This window comes from Mesoplodon densirostris, chromosome 3 (assembly GCF_025265405.1).
Source record: "Mesoplodon densirostris isolate mMesDen1 chromosome 3, mMesDen1 primary haplotype, whole genome shotgun sequence".
Classification (NCBI taxonomy): Eukaryota; Metazoa; Chordata; class Mammalia; order Artiodactyla; family Ziphiidae; genus Mesoplodon; species Mesoplodon densirostris.
In genome coordinates this window covers 13,955,001-13,973,111 of record NC_082663.1, presented here as the reverse complement: position 1 = coordinate 13,973,111, position 18,111 = coordinate 13,955,001, and the positions used below count along the sequence as shown (strand labels likewise).

General features: G+C 40.6%; 1 protein-coding gene across 2 annotated transcripts in view; it reads right to left on the bottom strand.

Annotated features, from left to right (window-relative positions):
* FBXL7 (F-box and leucine rich repeat protein 7) overlaps positions 1–18,111 on the bottom strand; it is a 442,109-nt gene that overhangs the window by 9,457 nt on the left and 414,541 nt on the right. For both annotated transcript variants that reach the window (XM_060092743.1, XM_060092744.1), the window contains exon 3: positions 1,392–2,003. In XM_060092743.1, coding sequence (XP_059948726.1) covers positions 1,392–2,003 — 612 coding nt within the window. The remainder of the gene's footprint in view (positions 1–1,391; positions 2,004–18,111) is intronic.

Below are 18,111 nucleotides of genomic sequence, written 5' to 3'. Positions count from 1 at the left end.
CCACAAGCTCCAGCATCTTAGCCTGTTAAAGAATCCCATCCCTTAGCCCCCTGTCCCTTTTTTTTTTTTTTTTAAACGAAGAGGAAACACATCTAGAGAAAGCTGTGAATTGTCCCAAATCACAGAGTTCTGAAACTAGTTTCTACCACATCACAATGCTTTCTTTTTCCAAAATTCCTTGGGGGGAAAATGTAAGAAAACCTTTTCGTTTCCTGCTTCTTTATGCCAACAGCTACTCACGACAAAAACTGAACATACAGTTTCTATGGCTTTGTCTTGGAGCCAGCTGAAGGAGGGGGGCAAAGAGCTGCTTTCCAGCAAGGGAAAGAATCTGCGAGAAATAATTGACTGTCATCTGAAATATTTTCAGATGTTGGTTTTCAAAAGAGAGAGCGAGCTCAGAGAGGCGACGTTTACCTCAGCTTTTGCTGGAGGGTATCATTTACCTCAGATGCTTGTAAATCCCCAATTCTGTTTATTCACCCGTCACAGTGGTTTTTACTTCTTGACCCTCTTCCCCAACAATCCCTGAGGTTGTAGCTCACGCTGTTCATTTCTTTAACTCCCTGATGCATCTTACACATTTCAGCCTCTCGAATGTTCGTCTTCTGACTGAGCAGTGGATGAGATAAAGAAAGGCTGTGAGTCCGGCTGGATCCACGTCTGTCTGGCGCCTAAGTATGAGTCTGGGTTTTAATTCTTCCTGCCTGAGAGAGGGCTTCAAGCAAAGCAGCCATGCTGGGATTTCCTTCATTTTTAAAAGGAACTAAAAAGGCTCTCCCTGGTGGGCCCTAACCTTGCACTACTAATTGAGAACTGTGCTTGAGAAAAGGTGCAAAATCAACCCAAGGGTGAGGAGAGTAGGGGTGAAATACGAAGAGATGCTTGGCCATGATGGATGTTCTCCAGTGTCTGCAAAATGGTGAACAATCACAATCACAGGCCACAACACAGAATCAGCTTAGACACGGCACTCAGGCTCCATGAAACAGTAACCAGTGGATCTCGGGGCAGTTTCTAAACTACCTCCGTTTGAGTTAGAGTTGGTTCCTATTTATCTGTGATTAGATATTTAGTTCCCATTATCTACGGTTGCTCTGAAATTACTTTGAGAATGATGGGGAGGAAAGACATGCTTAAGAGTCATCCCAACTTGAACTGCCGGACAAAAGGTGCCTCTAGTTCCTCTAAGAAGTTGACAGCATTTGATGAAAGGCATACCTCTGGCCCCCAGGGCCATGATTCCGTAAAGACAGCTTTTCAGGAAGAAGAGTCAGCCTCCTGACCCCTGGCTATCACGAGGGGGACCCTTCCCAGGTGGCAGTGTCCTTTACGGGTTCGGGATGGTGCACTGGGAAGGGCCTGCCGATGGCAGGTCAGTGGCCACATACCTGACACATCCAGATGCTCCAGATTGGGACACAGGGACACCACATCGAAGACTGCCTCGTTGGAGATATTGTAGCAGCCCGAGACTTCCAGCCGCCGGAGCTCCGGGCAGCACTGGGCAATGGTGTAAAGACCTCGGTCCGTGAGCCGCCTGCAGCCACTGACACTTACGGTTTCCAGCATGAGACAGACGTTGGGTGTGTCCTGACAGAGCCTGCGGGTCAGCACCTTGAGGGCGCGGTCCACGTTGACGGTCTCGCCCGTCAGGCGGATAGTCCTCCACAGGCGCGGGTCCCAGGCCAGGTTGTACCAGCGGCGGCACACGCGAGCACAGCGGCACAGCTGGTTGGTGGGCAGGAAGGAGAAGATCTGCACCATGGCGTGGTCCGGGAGCCGTTCGATGCTGGCCTGCTCCTTTGGGGGCCGGGAGGCGAGCCGGATGAGCGGGTGGGTGAGACGGGTCGGGGGCGGCGAGTGGACCATGGCCACCGTCTCCCCGGTGACGGAGGACGAGGAGGTGGACGAGCCCCTTCCATTCTGAAATCCCGGCAGGTTGGGTGGACATATCAGGGCTGGGCTGGGCGTGCTCAGTGTGCGCATGCTCAGGTCGGAGTCTGGCAAAGGACATAGATAGAGCAAAGGGTTAAGGATGGCCAGAGCGGAGCCCCGGGAAGGAGGCAAGGGAGGTGACACTCAGGCCACTGACATCCTTCCTGGGCCGACCCCTGCTGAATCCATCACCGGAAGTGGAAGCACATGCACGTTTCACCCATCCCAGAAAAGGGCTAATCCTCCAATATCTACATCAGGGGTGGCAAACTATCTGTAAGCGGCCAGATAAGAAATAGTTGAGGCACTGCAGGCCATATGGGTTCTGTCTCTGTTGCAATTATTCAACCCTGCTGTTTTAGTGCAAAAGCTGCCCTAAACAATATGTAAACAAGCAGTCGTGGCTATTTTTTCCATAAAACTTGTTCTGTAAAAACAGATCAGCTGATTTGGCCCAAGGGCTAGAGTCTGCTGACCTTTGATCTACGTTAATGGTGATTATCTAAAGGGCACAACTTCAAAGTTTCATTCTTTCCATACTGGGAAGAAAGCTCATACATTATGAACACAATCTGATTTACTTTTCTAATTAGACTTCAGTTAGGCAGATGATTATGCTTCACTTACGAATGAGGGGAACATGTTTCACAAGAGGGGAAGACTGGCCAGTGGGTATAGAGAACATGTGCTCTCTGCCCTCACCTGCCCCCTGGGGTTCAGTTCCCCCATCTTTTAATAACCGTACCCCAAACTCTGCGGTCTGAGTTCTGGGGAGCCCCTGCTTCCTTCCTCCGTTAGATCTAGCACTTCAGATGGTATTTCCAGGCCTTGAATATCTGTGGCAATACTTATTTTTCCTTCTTATTAATCATTCCTCCCTTTGCATTTGAATAATGTGACTCATATTCTGTTCCTCAGAACCAGAAAGATCACTGGATGAAGATGCAAGTGGTTTTAAGTTTATGAGGGATTGGGAGTTCTTTAGAATACTGCTTTAGGAAGCCTGCTCATTTCATAGTTGCCCCCTCCCAACCTTGAGAGACATATATACATATATATGGAAGAATTTATTCTCGAGCTATATAAATATATTTATATAGTATATATTTTACATATTTAGATGGATAGATTTATTTAGGAAGACATTTATTCTCTTTCTAAATATGTTTATATATTTCATACAGATGTGTGAATATACATATTTATATATATATAGAGAGAGAGAGAGAGAAAGAGAGAGAGAGAGAATGGATTTACCTCCAAAATACACATTTCTTTATCTGTGAAATAAGTGAGTTATCTAGATAATTGCTAAGTCATTTCCAGCTCTAATTATAGCTCTAAAGACTTAAATAAAAATTCTATCCTTGTGTGCTTTTTCACATTTCGTACCTTCAGAATTTTCAAACACTTGTCTTTTCAAAGAACTTCTGGCAATAACATATAACACAAGAACTTCTGACACAGGACATCTCTGCAGTCTACTTGTAGTTTTCCTATTGATATACTTTTTCTATTTCTATGTTTTCTTTTGAAGTTACTTCTCTGTAACCTAACACGGAGACTGTCCTACACATGTGCACCACTACTGCTCTTGGAGCATCCTTAAATTATTATCTGTCCACCCCTCTCCCCCCACACACCTATACATACACCTTGTCTGCCTCTTGAAATGCAAACACCTTTTGTGACCGAGTGCAAATGTCACCTCCACTAAGAATACTTCCTTAGTGTCTTTGAGATATAATTAATCCCTTCCCTTTTGAAATTCCCACCCTTTGTTATACAGGCATGTGTGAATTTATCTTTCCCTAATGTGGCTCATTGTATTATTTTTCTCACTTTTGCACTTCTCCCTATATCCCCATATCCTTTGTCATGTATCTTTGCAGTCTTCCTAGGCAGAGTATATTTCTTCGGTCCAGTGATGTTGGCTTTGGCCATGTGACTTGCTTTGGCTAGTGAATATTAGGGGATGTGATTTGTCCAAAGCCGTTTGTGTGGTTGGGCTTGCCCACCTGCTTCTGTCGTCACCATGGGAAGAACATGCTTGGCTGGTCCACTGATCTTAGGATGACGAGAGGCCCATCATCTCATCAGATGAGCAGACAGAACTGGCCCTAACCTGCAGCTCAGGGCCAAGCTCAACCAAGCCTGGTTGGAGTCAATGGATGCCCAGATGAACCACAGATGTGGGAGCTAGAATACTGAGTTTGGGGATGATTGGTACCACAGTATTGCTGCGGCAACAGACGACAGATATGTCTTCTATTACAGTAAAAACTCCTTTGAGACAGGATTAAATCCTTTTCTTATTTGTGTCCTGGCAGCCCCTGACGTAGGTTTATGGTACATAGTAGGTGCACATAAATGTCTTGAATTGAAAGGAAATATTTATATATTTAAAAGGGATTAATATCTAGTTTGGCATGTACTTTTCTATCCAGGGTGGTATACATACTGCATTTTAAGTCATTCATAAGAAAAGAAATATGCACTTCTCTCTTTTGTAATCAGCTACAATAAACAGTAAATCTTTAAGGAAAACCTTAAGTGTAAACCAATTAGGGATTTCAGAACTGCCATCCAAGCTACCATGGTACTAACCATCATTACATGAACTCCAATAATTGCCTCTGAAGTTACCATTTTTCTTAGGCAGTTGAACAACTTCTTTTGGACCAGGAAGAAGGGGCGATCTTAGGCTTTCAGCTCTGACATTTTAGCAGCTGTGAGGGCTCTGAAGTCTCTCTCCTGCCTGCCTACATTCTGTTCGTCTTGAAAGAGAAGACACTTAATTGTTCTGCGGAGACCTGCATGGCTTGATTTAGGCCCCCGGGGAATGAACTATACTTACGGTGGAGGTGGAGTGGATTCCTAAAACCTGCATCTATAACGGGTTCACTTTTCGTCTCTCTTTCATACTCCCAGCACTGGATTATAGGAATGCATCCAGATTGCCTAGCACTGCTGTGCATTTAGTAACGCTTTTAGTTTCTTCTTTCTTTTCTTTGCCAATAATCATGCCCTGGTATTAAGGGAATTCACACTCAGAAAAAGATGGCAGTCTGGCACCTCCGTCGGGAACATTCTGCCCTGGGAGACTCAGGAGCACAGTAATGGTTCTCCTCTCTAGTGCTTGGCAACGGGATTCTCATCAGTAATTCATGATGGCTCTGCACTGCTCCCCAAGGTGGGAGGACAGTAGGGGAGTCTGGGAGATTTCGGCTAGGACATCTGGATGTGTCTTTTTCCAGACCATACACCAGGTTGCTCTGAGTTTTTCCTATTTATTCTACAGTAGGTCAAAAACCCTCTGATAATTTTTGAAAGGATATAGTTTGTCATAATTGAATAAATAGCACCTGATAATTATAAAAATAATGAAGAATGATGAATGGTCTGAATGTTTCTAGCCCTCTCAAAATCATGTTGAGTGAATCTTAACCCCCAAGTTGATGGTCTTAGGGGTGGGACCTTTGGGAGGTGATTAGGTCATGAGAGTAGAACCCTCATGAATGGGATTAGTGCCTTTTTAAAAGAGACCTCACAGAGCTAGCTCTTACTTCTGCCGCGTGAGGTGACAGTGAGAAGGCAGACATCTACGAGGAAGTGGGTCCTCACCAAACACCGAGTCTGCCAGCAGCCTCTTGGACTTGCAGCCTCCAGAACTGTGAGGAATACATTTTTGTTGTTTATAAGCCACCCAGGGCCTTTTGCAATAGTAGCCTGAACAGACTAAGACAAATAGCACCTGGAGACATTTATATCTAGATGTTGTCACAAAGTATCTTTTCTTGATATTTTATATCAAGAAACATATATATTTGGGGAAATAGAAATACATAAATATATTTTTTCACAGAATACATGCACACATATACACGTAAGCACATATTTTTAATTTGGAAATAAATGCTATTATGGAAAAGATATGCATAGCTTGCCACACAGTTTCTTTTACCCTTTGAAACTTGGAACCATTTATTGCCACAAGGTATGATTTATATAAACAGGAAGTACTTTTTCCATATAGAACTATCAAGAGTCCTAGAGTATAAATGTCTATGTGCCAGGAAAAGTCAGTATGGCTTCAAATTCAAAACAAGGACAATTTCCGCTACCAAGTCATGTATTCCATGTGCCCATGGCACTGCAGAAGGACCTAGTGCTCTCTTTGTACATAGTTTTTTCTCCTATGTCCTTTTCAGAGGACTGGCAGCTAAATGGACATTGGCAACAGCTGCTAATTTTTCTGATAGAGCTTAGAAACAAGGATGCTGATGCCCTGATACCTGGACACACACACACAGAGGAAAGGATCAAAGACAAATATTAAGACGATAGAGTTAGAGGAAACCTGAAACCCTCCTCCTGGCCTTGTGATGTCGAAAGAAAAACAGAAGCAGAAAGAAAGATGACTTTATATAAACTTAGAATATGACTTTAGAATATTTTGTAGGAATGAACATATTTTCATATCTGAATACCTATTCCAAGTGAATTTCTACCTATCTGATGTCTTGAGGGCAAACTCAACCTGTTTATCTTAGCAGTAGGGTGATACCCATTGGGAGATAACACAGTATAACAATAACTGAGCGGATATTATCACTACTTTTAATACATTGTACACTTTTGTATACATTTAGATAAAAATTAGCCGTTAGAGTACATCTTTCTTTACTGTCCCCCCTAGGCAAATGGTGAGATGCATGGAAAATATATGGAAGAACTACTCTGCCAGGCATTATTTTGAGCAGGGAAAACAGCACTGGCAGAAAGTACCAAGTGAAATATACATCTCCAAAGCTTCTATCAAGAATCAAATCTACTGATGCTTACATTAAGTGTCCTTAAATTCTGAGAAGTCCTTTTGATAACTGGAAATGGGGATCACGACATGGCACAGAGTAGCTTGTTTAAAAGTCCTTCTTCCCTGCTGCTTCTATGGTATCCACATGGCCATGAGGCACAGATACCACCCACAGCGTTCTTGGCAAGAATCATTGGAAGGGGGGTATGCAAAAGCCGCTTGGATCACTTCTTTGAAGATCAAATGTCCCCTGAAATATCAGGACAAGGAATGCCCAAACTCTTAGGAGACAAATACATCTTCATCACATATGAAAAATTTCCAGAATGTACAAGGTAGGTGGCTTTTTAAATTTACCAAGACTGCTGTCTACTCTGCAGACATTCTATGAGCAAACCTCTTTTCAAAAATAAATACATGAATTGATAACGGAATCAGTTAAAGGTAGACTCAATGAATTACTTCATTGTAGGATGGACCAGTGAATGGACGGATGGACAAACAGACAAAGCTATAAAAGGAAAAATGATAAAATATGCAAAAAAGGACATGTTTGGTTAATTTCACATATAAAAATGGAATTGGAAAAGAGGTTGTCAGTTATGAATATGTAAGACTCTAAGAAAGATAGAGATGTAACACATGTTACATTTACATTGCATGTAACACATGTAAATGTCATGAAAGCAGAATGGGAGAATTTAAGGAGAAATGAACATACCATTTTTTGCAATAGGGCATGTATTTTGTGGCCTGTGTCTCCTAATGATATCAGGAAGCTGGATATATCCCCCAAACCGAAAAAGAACATAAAAACACACACCACTGATGTCTGTAGGAAAATATACAGAATAAGCTGCAAGGAATATATACATAGGGATAGACACTGGGTATGAAAATTCAGTAGGTTGCACTGCTACAGATTCTTGGATTACAGCTTTATAGGCAGAAAAGAAAGTGACGATTCATTTATTCACTGGATCAGTTAACACACATGCTTACTGTTGCCTGAGTGCCCAGTGTGGTCTGAAAGGGAGGAGATTTTGCACTTGAGTAGATTATAAAGCAAATGTTCCCGACCACCTCCTTTCTGCACTGCAGCCCCATTCAAGTACGTCCACAGCAAAGACTCTGCCTTTTCCAATTGCTTGTAGCCTTTAGGGAGAGAGAAAAAAAGACTCTATGTTGAGAATGTGCCTGAATCACACAAAATCCAGGATGGAAAAGGACAGAAAAGTACGTCTAAGTCTGAAAACATAGTCAGTTTTCAGGAGTCCAAGGTAAGGACAGTGCATATAAAATCTCCTAGTAGTGGAAAACATTTGAATTAAAGAATATTTTTGGTAAACTTTTGTATTTTCTCAAAATGAGGCTAATTTTTATTTCATACAATGGAGATCGTAAATCAAATGCATAGAATTATACTTTTTTATACTGATATTTTCATCTGTTATCTAAAATAAGAGACAGTGGATACTTTAAAGTTTAAGAACTTGTGGCTCCATTAATAATCTCAAACATTTCCAAGTATGTGATTTATGTGTGAATGATGTGTTTTATGTTGTTAAATTAAATATGTAAAGAATACCAAAAAGTATAGCTGTCTTTTTCTAGAGGGAAAACCCTAGGAACTTTTATTCTCATGGTTTCAAAAGTCCTGGAAATTTTACCTCTTCAGTAATTATAGTACAGTATCAAAAATATTCAAGGCATCTCATGCATACATGCTTATTAGACACATTTTCTTCTAACTAGATAGCTGCCCATTTTGTACAAGTTTTTATTTTCAAACCACTGCTGTTTACACTCTAGGAAGTCATATTTACATTACATTGGCCTTTCAATGTCAAAATTTACAAAGCTACTCTGCATTTTCCCCCTCTGATTACCAAAACTTTTGTGCAAGATGCTTTCCATTGTAAGCTGCCTTTCTACTCAAGAACTCTTGCCATAAAAAGCAAAGTTTCTTTTCTTAGCTTAAACTCAAGCTTAAAAAAATAGATCCATAAAACCTAGCTAGTGAAAAAAAATACAATCTAAGAGATCTTTCTCTTCTTGTTTTATTTCAAAATATTTTCTTTTAATGTGGTTCACATCAAAGACACACCCTAGAACTTATTTGAGGTATTGTTTGTTATAAAGTGGAAATTTATACAGACAAGATTAATCCTGCATTTTACCTGGAAGGAGTTACCTTTAGGACTCAAGGGTTCTTGTTGGGAATGTCCTTCAGAAGATGGCACCGCCCCCCACCCCTACCCCGACCAGGATCAGATTATGGCTAAGACTTCTGCCCAAGAACAAAAACCCTGCTTTGTCAGTCACCTGGATCAGTCCTATAAAGGTAGAGGTATGGTGATTGGTCCCTGAAATCTTGACGAGGGCGTGAGGGTCCTCTCCTATCAGGGGATATAGTCTAGTCCAATGCCTGGCTCTATTTTTATGCCTAACACCAATTCCTCAATTTATCCAATTTTTGACTCTAAACTGATTTGAGTGTGGAGTCTATTTTGTCCTTTAGTTCCTCTAAAAGAGAACAGTCACACTGCTAAGGAAGCTTTTAACCCACGTTGCCCTAAAAGCCATAAATATAATCAATGAAATGTACAGAATGGCACCTTGGGAATCTATAGTGCAGGATGATTTCACCTGCAACGCTGAGTATCTAGAAAGGATCTTTTAGACAATTTATTCCCGAGGAAATATCAAGTGGCCTCAGAAACTATGTAAGAGTCCTGGATTATAATTCACAGCCTCTTTATGGCTTTATTTTGTGTTGATACGATAACTTTCTAGTACTTTTTAAAAAATCTGTAAAATGGCAAAGGGAGATGACTTTATACTATTTATTCTTTAATGGAAAGTAGGATGATTTATCCCTGAGTACCACTGCTATCAGATGCAACCCTTTTCAAAAGGTGAGGAGATATTCTCCTTTTGGTAGAGCATGTTTTTAGAACCTCTTTAACCATTTGTTAATCTTCCTTTTTAATAAAAAGAAACGTTCAGTTTCAAAGTCTTTGACAGGCAGCAGTTATTTAGCTAGCATTTAATAACATTTTAATGTTTTTTAAAAATTATTCTTTATAATTTATTCTTATTTAAAAAATCATTTAATTATGACAAACGATACTGGTCTTTCAAGTAAGGTTATGAATATTTGGTTTTAAATAACTTAAGTTTACTTTTAAAAATATTAAGTGATAGTATTTAATAGTACAGGGGTGAGGAGATATGGTAAAGATCATGACGGCATTTGTAAATGTCTCAAGTTTAGGAAACACCATTAAGGTGAAAAGAACATTGAAGACAGATGAACTTGGATTCCTGCCTCTACTCTACTATGTGCAAAATACTTGCATCATGTGAGACAGTTGCTGAAACTCCAGGGGTCACCAACCTCCTCTTTCGTAAACTGGAAATAATTCCACCCACTTTACAGAGTAGTTAGGTGGAGTCCACGAAAGGTTAAGATATTGCTATCTGTAGAAGTGTTTGACAAAAATTATACATCTCTACTGAGGACCTCATGGGAAAGAATTTCTGGGCCCTCCTGCTATGGGGCTGAGTTTTTAGGGGCATACTCTTCTGGATTTCCAGTGAGCAAGTCTCTTGGCCATCTTCTCCTGCCCCACTAGATTTCATGTATAGTCCCATCTTCATAAATTTCTTATTGTTGCCACCACAAACCTCTGAAATGTCTTTCACATCAATGGGGGATGATAGGGGGAGGATAAAGATAAATAGAATATAGATAAAAATCCATGGTTAGAGCACAATGTACTTTTGGTGAACAAAATATGACCACTGCATTTACTGGCAAAATAATATTGTAATGGTGAAAGTCTTTTCTCATAGTTTATTATAAATTTTTTTTTTATGTCATGGTGGACTGCTCTCTCCTTGAAATTTCTCCCCTGGTTTTGCAACACCTTTCTCTCTTCTGCTTTTCCTTTCTCCTTCTCAGGAGCTGTTTTCTCACCCTCTTCCATGGTGCACCACTTATACACCAGTGTTTCCACAGAGTTTCATTGTTAATTCTTCTGTTAGCATCTGCCCCCCTCCTCACCATGGGCTCATGGTCTCACACGGCTTCAGCAAGTGCCTCTAAGCTAATGACTCCTGAAACTCAAGTTCCAGTCTAGACCATGCTCTTTCTGCATCTCTCTCCCAAACGTTAAACACATATAGCCAAATACCTGCTAGACCAGTGCTGCCTACTATGATAGCCACTAGCCATCTAAGGCTACTAGAAATTCAATTTATTAAAATTAACCTAAAAATTCAGCTCCTTGTGTGCACATTTCAGGACTCACTAGCCACATGTAGCCAGTGGCTGTTGTACCAGACAGCACTGATACAGTATAATTCCATCACTGTAGAGAGTTCTACTGGACAATGCTATCTATACTAACTCTTTCCCACAAGTGTATCTCCAATACAATATGTACAAGACTGAATGCATCAATATCCTTTGGGAAACAACCTTTTCCTGTTACTTTCTGTATTGGTGTTAAGGTATTACTGCTGGTCAAGTCTGCCTCCTAAGCTGGAAATCTGGGAATCACCTTGAATCCTACCTATATCTAACAAGTTGTCAAGTCCCTCACTTTGATTAGTTTATGGAACTAGTATTCCCCTCCCTTTCTCTGTCTCCATTGCTATCTCCTCAGTTTAAGTTTTCATCATCTCTGTCTTCTCTCAACAACTCCTTGACTGATAGTCCTTACTCTGGTCTTCCTTCGAATTCTCCAGCACTCTAATATAGCCTTGGCACTGCATTTAGAGTCAATTTACTAAAATATGGTCCAAGTCCCCTGCAACAAAACCTTGAATGGTTCATACCTTTTGTTGGGGTTTGAACTGGGTCCCCTACAAAGTTATGCTGAAGCCCTAACCCCTGGTACCTGTGAACGTGGCCTTATTTGGAAATAGTCTTTGAAGATGTAATCAAGTTAAGATGCAGTCATACTCAGTTAAGGTGATTCCTAATCTGATATAACTGGTGTCCTTACAAGAAAAGAAAGGAGAGACACAGGGAGAGAAAACACAGAAACAGACACAGAGGTAAGATGGCAGTATAAAGATCAAGGCAGAAACTGGAGTTATGCTGCCATAAACCAAGGAACATCTGAGGCCACCAGGAGCTGAAAGAGGCAAGAAAGGATCTATCTCCGTGTCCCTGCCAGCACCTTGATTTTGGACTTCTAGCCTCCAGAACTGTGAAACAAGACATTCTGTTAAGTTACCTGGTTCGTGTACTTTGTAACGGTAGCCTCCAAAACCAGTACACTTTTTCCCATACTTTTTAAGTGAATGATTATTATGTGCCAGACGTTGTATTAGGCACTACCTAGGTAACAAAGTCTAATTTTTTTAGCGTGTGGAGACCCTTCCCCCAAGTTCACATCTCAGAGCATGTGCTCATGTTGCTCTCCTGGCCTAGAAGTTCTTTTCCCCCAGACTAACTGGTTGATTCCCAGTCATTGCTCAAATTCCCAGTAGGATGTCAGCTTCTCTGTCAAGCCTTTCCAGACCCACCCAGGCTGAATTATTGAACTACTTTTACTGTTTCACAGAATTGTATCTGTACCATGGCCCTTTTCACACAGTGTCTCTCCACCCACCAGACTGCAAGCACCTTGAGTCCAGGAGCTGTTCTCCTGCATCTCTAAGTCAATCAGGAGTCGCAACTGGATTCGGTCACCAAGAAACTCTCTACCTAAAGAGCAAAAGGAAATGTTCTTTGCTTGGCCCTACAACAAACCCCTTTCAGTTTTCTTTTGTTTGGAGTTGGAAATATTTATAGGAACTGCAGATCTTCTTCCCATTATGAAGGAATGACATCCCCATAAACCCATCATAAGTTGAAAATATCTTAAGTTGAAAGTGCATTTAATACACCTACCCTACTGAACATCATAACTAGCCATGCCTACCTTAAATATGCTCAGAATACTTACATTAGAATACAGTTGGGCAACATCATCTAACACAAAGCCTATTTTATAATAAAGAGTTGAATATCTCATGTAATGTATTGAATACTGTACTGACAGTGAAAAAGAGAATAGTGGTCTGGGTAGCGTTTACCCTCGTGATCATGTGGTTGACCGACAGCTGGCTCATTGCCGCTAGCCAGCATCATGAGAGAGCATGGCACCGCATAACGCCAGGCTGGGAAAAATCAAAATTCAAAATTTGCATATCACTTTTATACCATCGTAACACTGGAAAATCATAAGTCGGGGACTGCCTGGTACTTGGAGCAGCCAGATGGTTCAGACTGAACAAATTGGAACATCTCTGTGCTTCATCAACATCTCATTTTTAGGTCTTTTTTCTTTGGCCCTCCACTTAATTTAGGCTAAGGTAGCATACACTCTTAGTTTAAAAATATTCGTTGGACTTCCCTGGTGGCGCATTGGTTAACTATCTACCTGGCAATGCAGGTGACACAGGTTTGAGCCCTGGTCCGGGAAGATCTCACATGCTGCAGAGCAGCTAAGCCTGCAAGCCACAACTACTGAGCCTGTGCTCTAGAGCCCGTGAGCCACAACTACTGAAGCCTGCACGCCTAGAGTCCGTGCTCTGCAACAAGAGAAGCCACCGCAATGAGAAGCCCGTGCACTGCAACGAAGAGTAGACCGCACTTGCCGCAACTAAAGAAAGCCCACACGCAGCAATGAAGACCCAACGCAGCCAAAAATAAATAAATAAATAAATAAATAAATAAAATTCATCTACTCGGAAGATATTTAAAAAGACACATACACACACAAAAACAATCTGTTGCAGCTCACATTACCTGAAGTATCTGAGAGCCAAATTCTTAGTGCTTTGTTCACGGTACCTGCTGTTGTAGATGAGTCACATCACTGCTCACTTCTAATAACAATGAAACATGAAAACTCATAATAAATGAAAAAAAGAATAACATTTCTACATTGGACCACAATTTTAAAATGTACTCTGTTTAACTTTCGTTACCTAAGATGGAACAGGAACTTTTGTATGTGTGTGTGTTTTGTTTTTCCCCAAAATTGATTCACCCATCAATTGTAATAATCGGAATTGGATTTCCTTGACAGTGTGGGAGAGACTGTAATATTTATTTGCTATTTTCCAGAGAGCTCACAGATAGCTTTGCAAAGCTTGGGAAATGAGCCAGTTTTGTCTTGACAAGACAAGAAAACACATAGATTTCCATGAAAAGGCTTGAAATCCATAATTTTCCACTTCAAGTTGTACTTTATATGGCTGCCTTAATTGCTTTCTACCTTCAATTGCCAGATAATGCTTTTGCCTTATTTCTCCATGAATAGTTATGAAATTCCAATGTTTGCATCTTTCAAAGTGCAATAGATGGTATAGTATTGAATTTAGATTTTGGTAAAGAGAAACATAAATTTTCAGTTCATAGCAGAAAACAGGCCCTACAGGGAGAAATAGTCTAGCTCACACATTCAGCTCTCAGGTGAGAAAAAACAGAAATCACCAGTAAACTTATGAACATGTAAAATATCAATAATTAATTAGAATTGTTTCCAAAGCAAAGCAAATTCCTGAATTTCCTTAACCATTTGAAAATATGATCCCCCATTGTTTAAATTCTTTACAATTTATTTTAATATAAAAAAATGTATAAAGCAATTATTATATATAAGACCCTGTTCTAAGTACTATGTAAATATTGACTCAAATACAATGTTCCTATTATCATTTTTTTAGTGCTTGGGAAAACCAATGACCCAATGATATAGAGAAATATTTTATTCTCTCCATATTATCAAATAGAGAAGGGACCAATAAAGGAACTTTGTACATTTAAATATTGTTTTATTTACCTACTGAGGGTCTCTTTGCAGCCTGGCGGGTGGATGGATACCTTAAGGTGACCTAGGATACATTTGCATGGCGAGTTCCTGCTGTAGTCCAAGTTCATAATCCCTGCTTGAAAAAGTGGGCATAGAAGGAACCTACCTCAAGATAATAAAAGCCATATGTGACAAACCCACAGCCAACATCATTCTCAATGGTGAAAAACTGGAAGCATTTCTTCTAAGATCAGGAAAAACACAAGGGTACCCACTCTCACCACTGTTATTCACTATTATTATTATAGTTTTGGAAGTTCTAGCCATGGCAATCAGAGAAGAAAAGGAAATAAAAGGAATACAAATTGGAAAAGAAGAAGTAAAGCTGTCACTGTTTGAAGATGACATGATACTATACAGAGAAAATCCTAAAGATGCCACCAGAAAATTACTAGAGCAAATAAGTGAATTTGGTAAAGTTGCAGGATACAAAATTAATGCACAGAAATCTCTGGCACTGCTATACACTAACAACAAAAAATCAGAAAGAGAAATTAAGGAAACACCCCCATTTACCATTGCAACAAAAAGAATAAAACACCTAGGAATAAACCTACCTAAGGAAGCAAAAGACCTATACGCAGAAAACTATAAGACACAGATGAAAGAAATCAAAGACAATACAAACAGATGGAAAGATATATCATGTTCTTGGATTGGAAGAATCAACATTGTGAAAATGACTATACTCCCCAAAGCAATCTACAGATTCAATGCAATCCCTATCAAATTACCACTGGCATTTTTCACAGAACTAGAAAAAATTTTTTTACAATTTGTATGGAAACACAAAAGACCCCGAATAGCCAAAGCAATCTTGAGAACGAAAAATGGAGCTAGAGGAATCAGGCTCCCTGACTTCAGACTATACTACAAAGCTACAGTAATCAAGACAGTATGGTACTGGCACAAAAACAGAAATATAGATCAATGGAACAGGATAGAAAGCCCAGAGATAAACCCACGGACATATGGTCACCTTATCTTTGATAAAGGAGGCAGGAATGTACAGTGGAGAAAGGACAGTCTCTTCAATAAGTGGTGCTGGGAAAACTGGACAGGGACATGTAAAAGTATGAGATTAGATCACTCCCTAACACCATACACAAAAATAAGCTCAAAATGGATTAAAGACCTAAATGTAAGGCCAGACACTATAAAACTCTTAGAGGAAAACATAGGCAGAACACTGTGACATAAATAACAGCAAGATCCTTTTTGGCCCACCTCCTAGAGGAATGGAAAAACAAAATGAACAAATGGGACCTAATGAAACTTAAAAGCTTCTGCACAGCAAAGGAAACCATAAACAAGATGAAAAGACAACACTCAGAATGGGAGAAAATATTTGCAAACGAAGCAACTGACAAAGGACTAATCTCCAAAATTTACAAGCAGCTCATGTAGCTCAATATCAAAAAAACAAACAACCCAATCAAAAAATGGGCAGAATGGGACTTCCCTTGTGGTACAGTGGCTAAGAATCCGCCTGACAATGCAGGGGACACAGGTTGGAGCCCTGGTCCGGGAAGACCCCACATGCTGCAGAGCAAATAAGCCCATGTGACACGACTACTGAGCCTGTGCTCTAGAGCCCACAAGCCACAACTACTGAAGCCCGCACACCTAGAGCCCATGCTGGCAATAAAGAGAAACCACTGCAATGAGAAGCCCGTGCACCATCACGAAGAGTAGCCCCCGCTCACCGCAACTAGAGAAAGCCTGCACGAAGCAACGAAGACCCAATGCAGCCATAAATAAATAATAAATTAATTAATTAAAAAAAAATGAGTGGAAGACCTAAATAGACATTTCTCCAAAATAGACATCCAGATTGCCAACAAACACATGAAAAATGCTCAACATCACTAATCATTAGAGAAATGCAAATCAAAACCACAATGAGGTATCACCTCACACCGGTCAGAATGGCCATCATTAAAAAATTTACAAACAGTAAATGCTGGAGAGACTGTGGAGAAAAAGGAACCCTCCTGCACTGTTGGTGGGAATGTAAATTGATACAGCCACTATGGAGAACAGAATGGAGGTTCCTTAAAAAAACAAAAATAGAACTACCATATGACCCAGCAATCTCACTACTGAGCATATAACCTGAGAAAACCATAATTCAAAAAGATACATGTACCACAATGTTCATTGCAGCACTATTTACAATAGTCAGGACTTATTTGGAAGCAACCTAAATGTCCATCGACAGGTGAATGGATAAATAAGATGTGGCACATATATACAATGGAATATTACTCAGTCATAAAAGGAATGAAATTGAGTTATTTGTAATGAGGTGGCTGGACCTAGAGTCTGTTGTACAGAGTGAAGTAAGTCAGAAAGAGAAAAACAAATACCGGATGCTTACGGACATATATATGGAATCTAAAAAAAAGGTATTGATGAACCGAGTGGCTGGGTAGGAATAAAGATGCAGACATAGAGAATGGACTTGAGGACACAGTGGGGTAAGGGGAAGCTGGGATGAAGTGAAAGAGTAGCATTGACATATATACACTAGCAAATGTAAAATGGATGGCTAGTGGGAAGCAGCTACATAGCACAGGGAGATCAGCTAGAGCTTTGTGACCACCTAGAGGGGTGGGATAGGGAGGGTGGGAGGGAGGCTCAAGAGGGAGGAGATATGGGTATATATGTATATATGTAGCTGATTCACTTTATTATACAGCAGAAACTAACACAACATTGTAAAGCAATTATACTCCAATAAAGATATATTAAAAAAAATAATCTCTGCTTGAGAGACTCCAGGGCCACCCTACAGGGTAGGGTTATTTCAAGGAATACACCCAATACTCAGTATCACAAAGACTGGCTTTTCAATGGGCCCCTGGATTTTGGGGGCAGTACTTTACATGGCTGGCTCACATGGGCCCAATTCTGGACTATATTATTAATTCATACTTGTTTTAGGAAGTCCTCATTTTAAAGGGAAATTAATAACAACCTTAAGGAAATTCAGCTGCAGCACAGAATTCAAGCAAACTGAAATACTTCTGGGAAATCCTTCCACACCAACTGCATATTTTTCTGTACAGTTACGACCTTTTTTTTTTTTTTGTGGTACGCGGGCCTGTCACTGCTGTGGCCTCTCCCGTTGCGGAGCACAGGCTCCGGATGCGTAGGCTCAGCGGCCATGGCTCACGGGCCCAGCCGCTCCGTGGCATGTGGGATCTTCCCGGACCGGGGCACGAACCCGTGTCCCCTGCATCGGCAGGCGGACTCTCAACCACTGCGCCACCAGGGAAGCTCAGAATTAGGACCTTTTATCAACTTTCCAATTCACCCATATTCCAACGAGTCCATAATTTCTGGGTCATTTTTCTCTTTAGAAAGATATCTAGAAGTGTATACTTATTGAGTATATCTCTTAGCAGCATTTGGGTGAAGATTGAAAAAATAAATCTAAACGTAAGTTCCTAATTATAACATGCAGTTCAGCGTAAT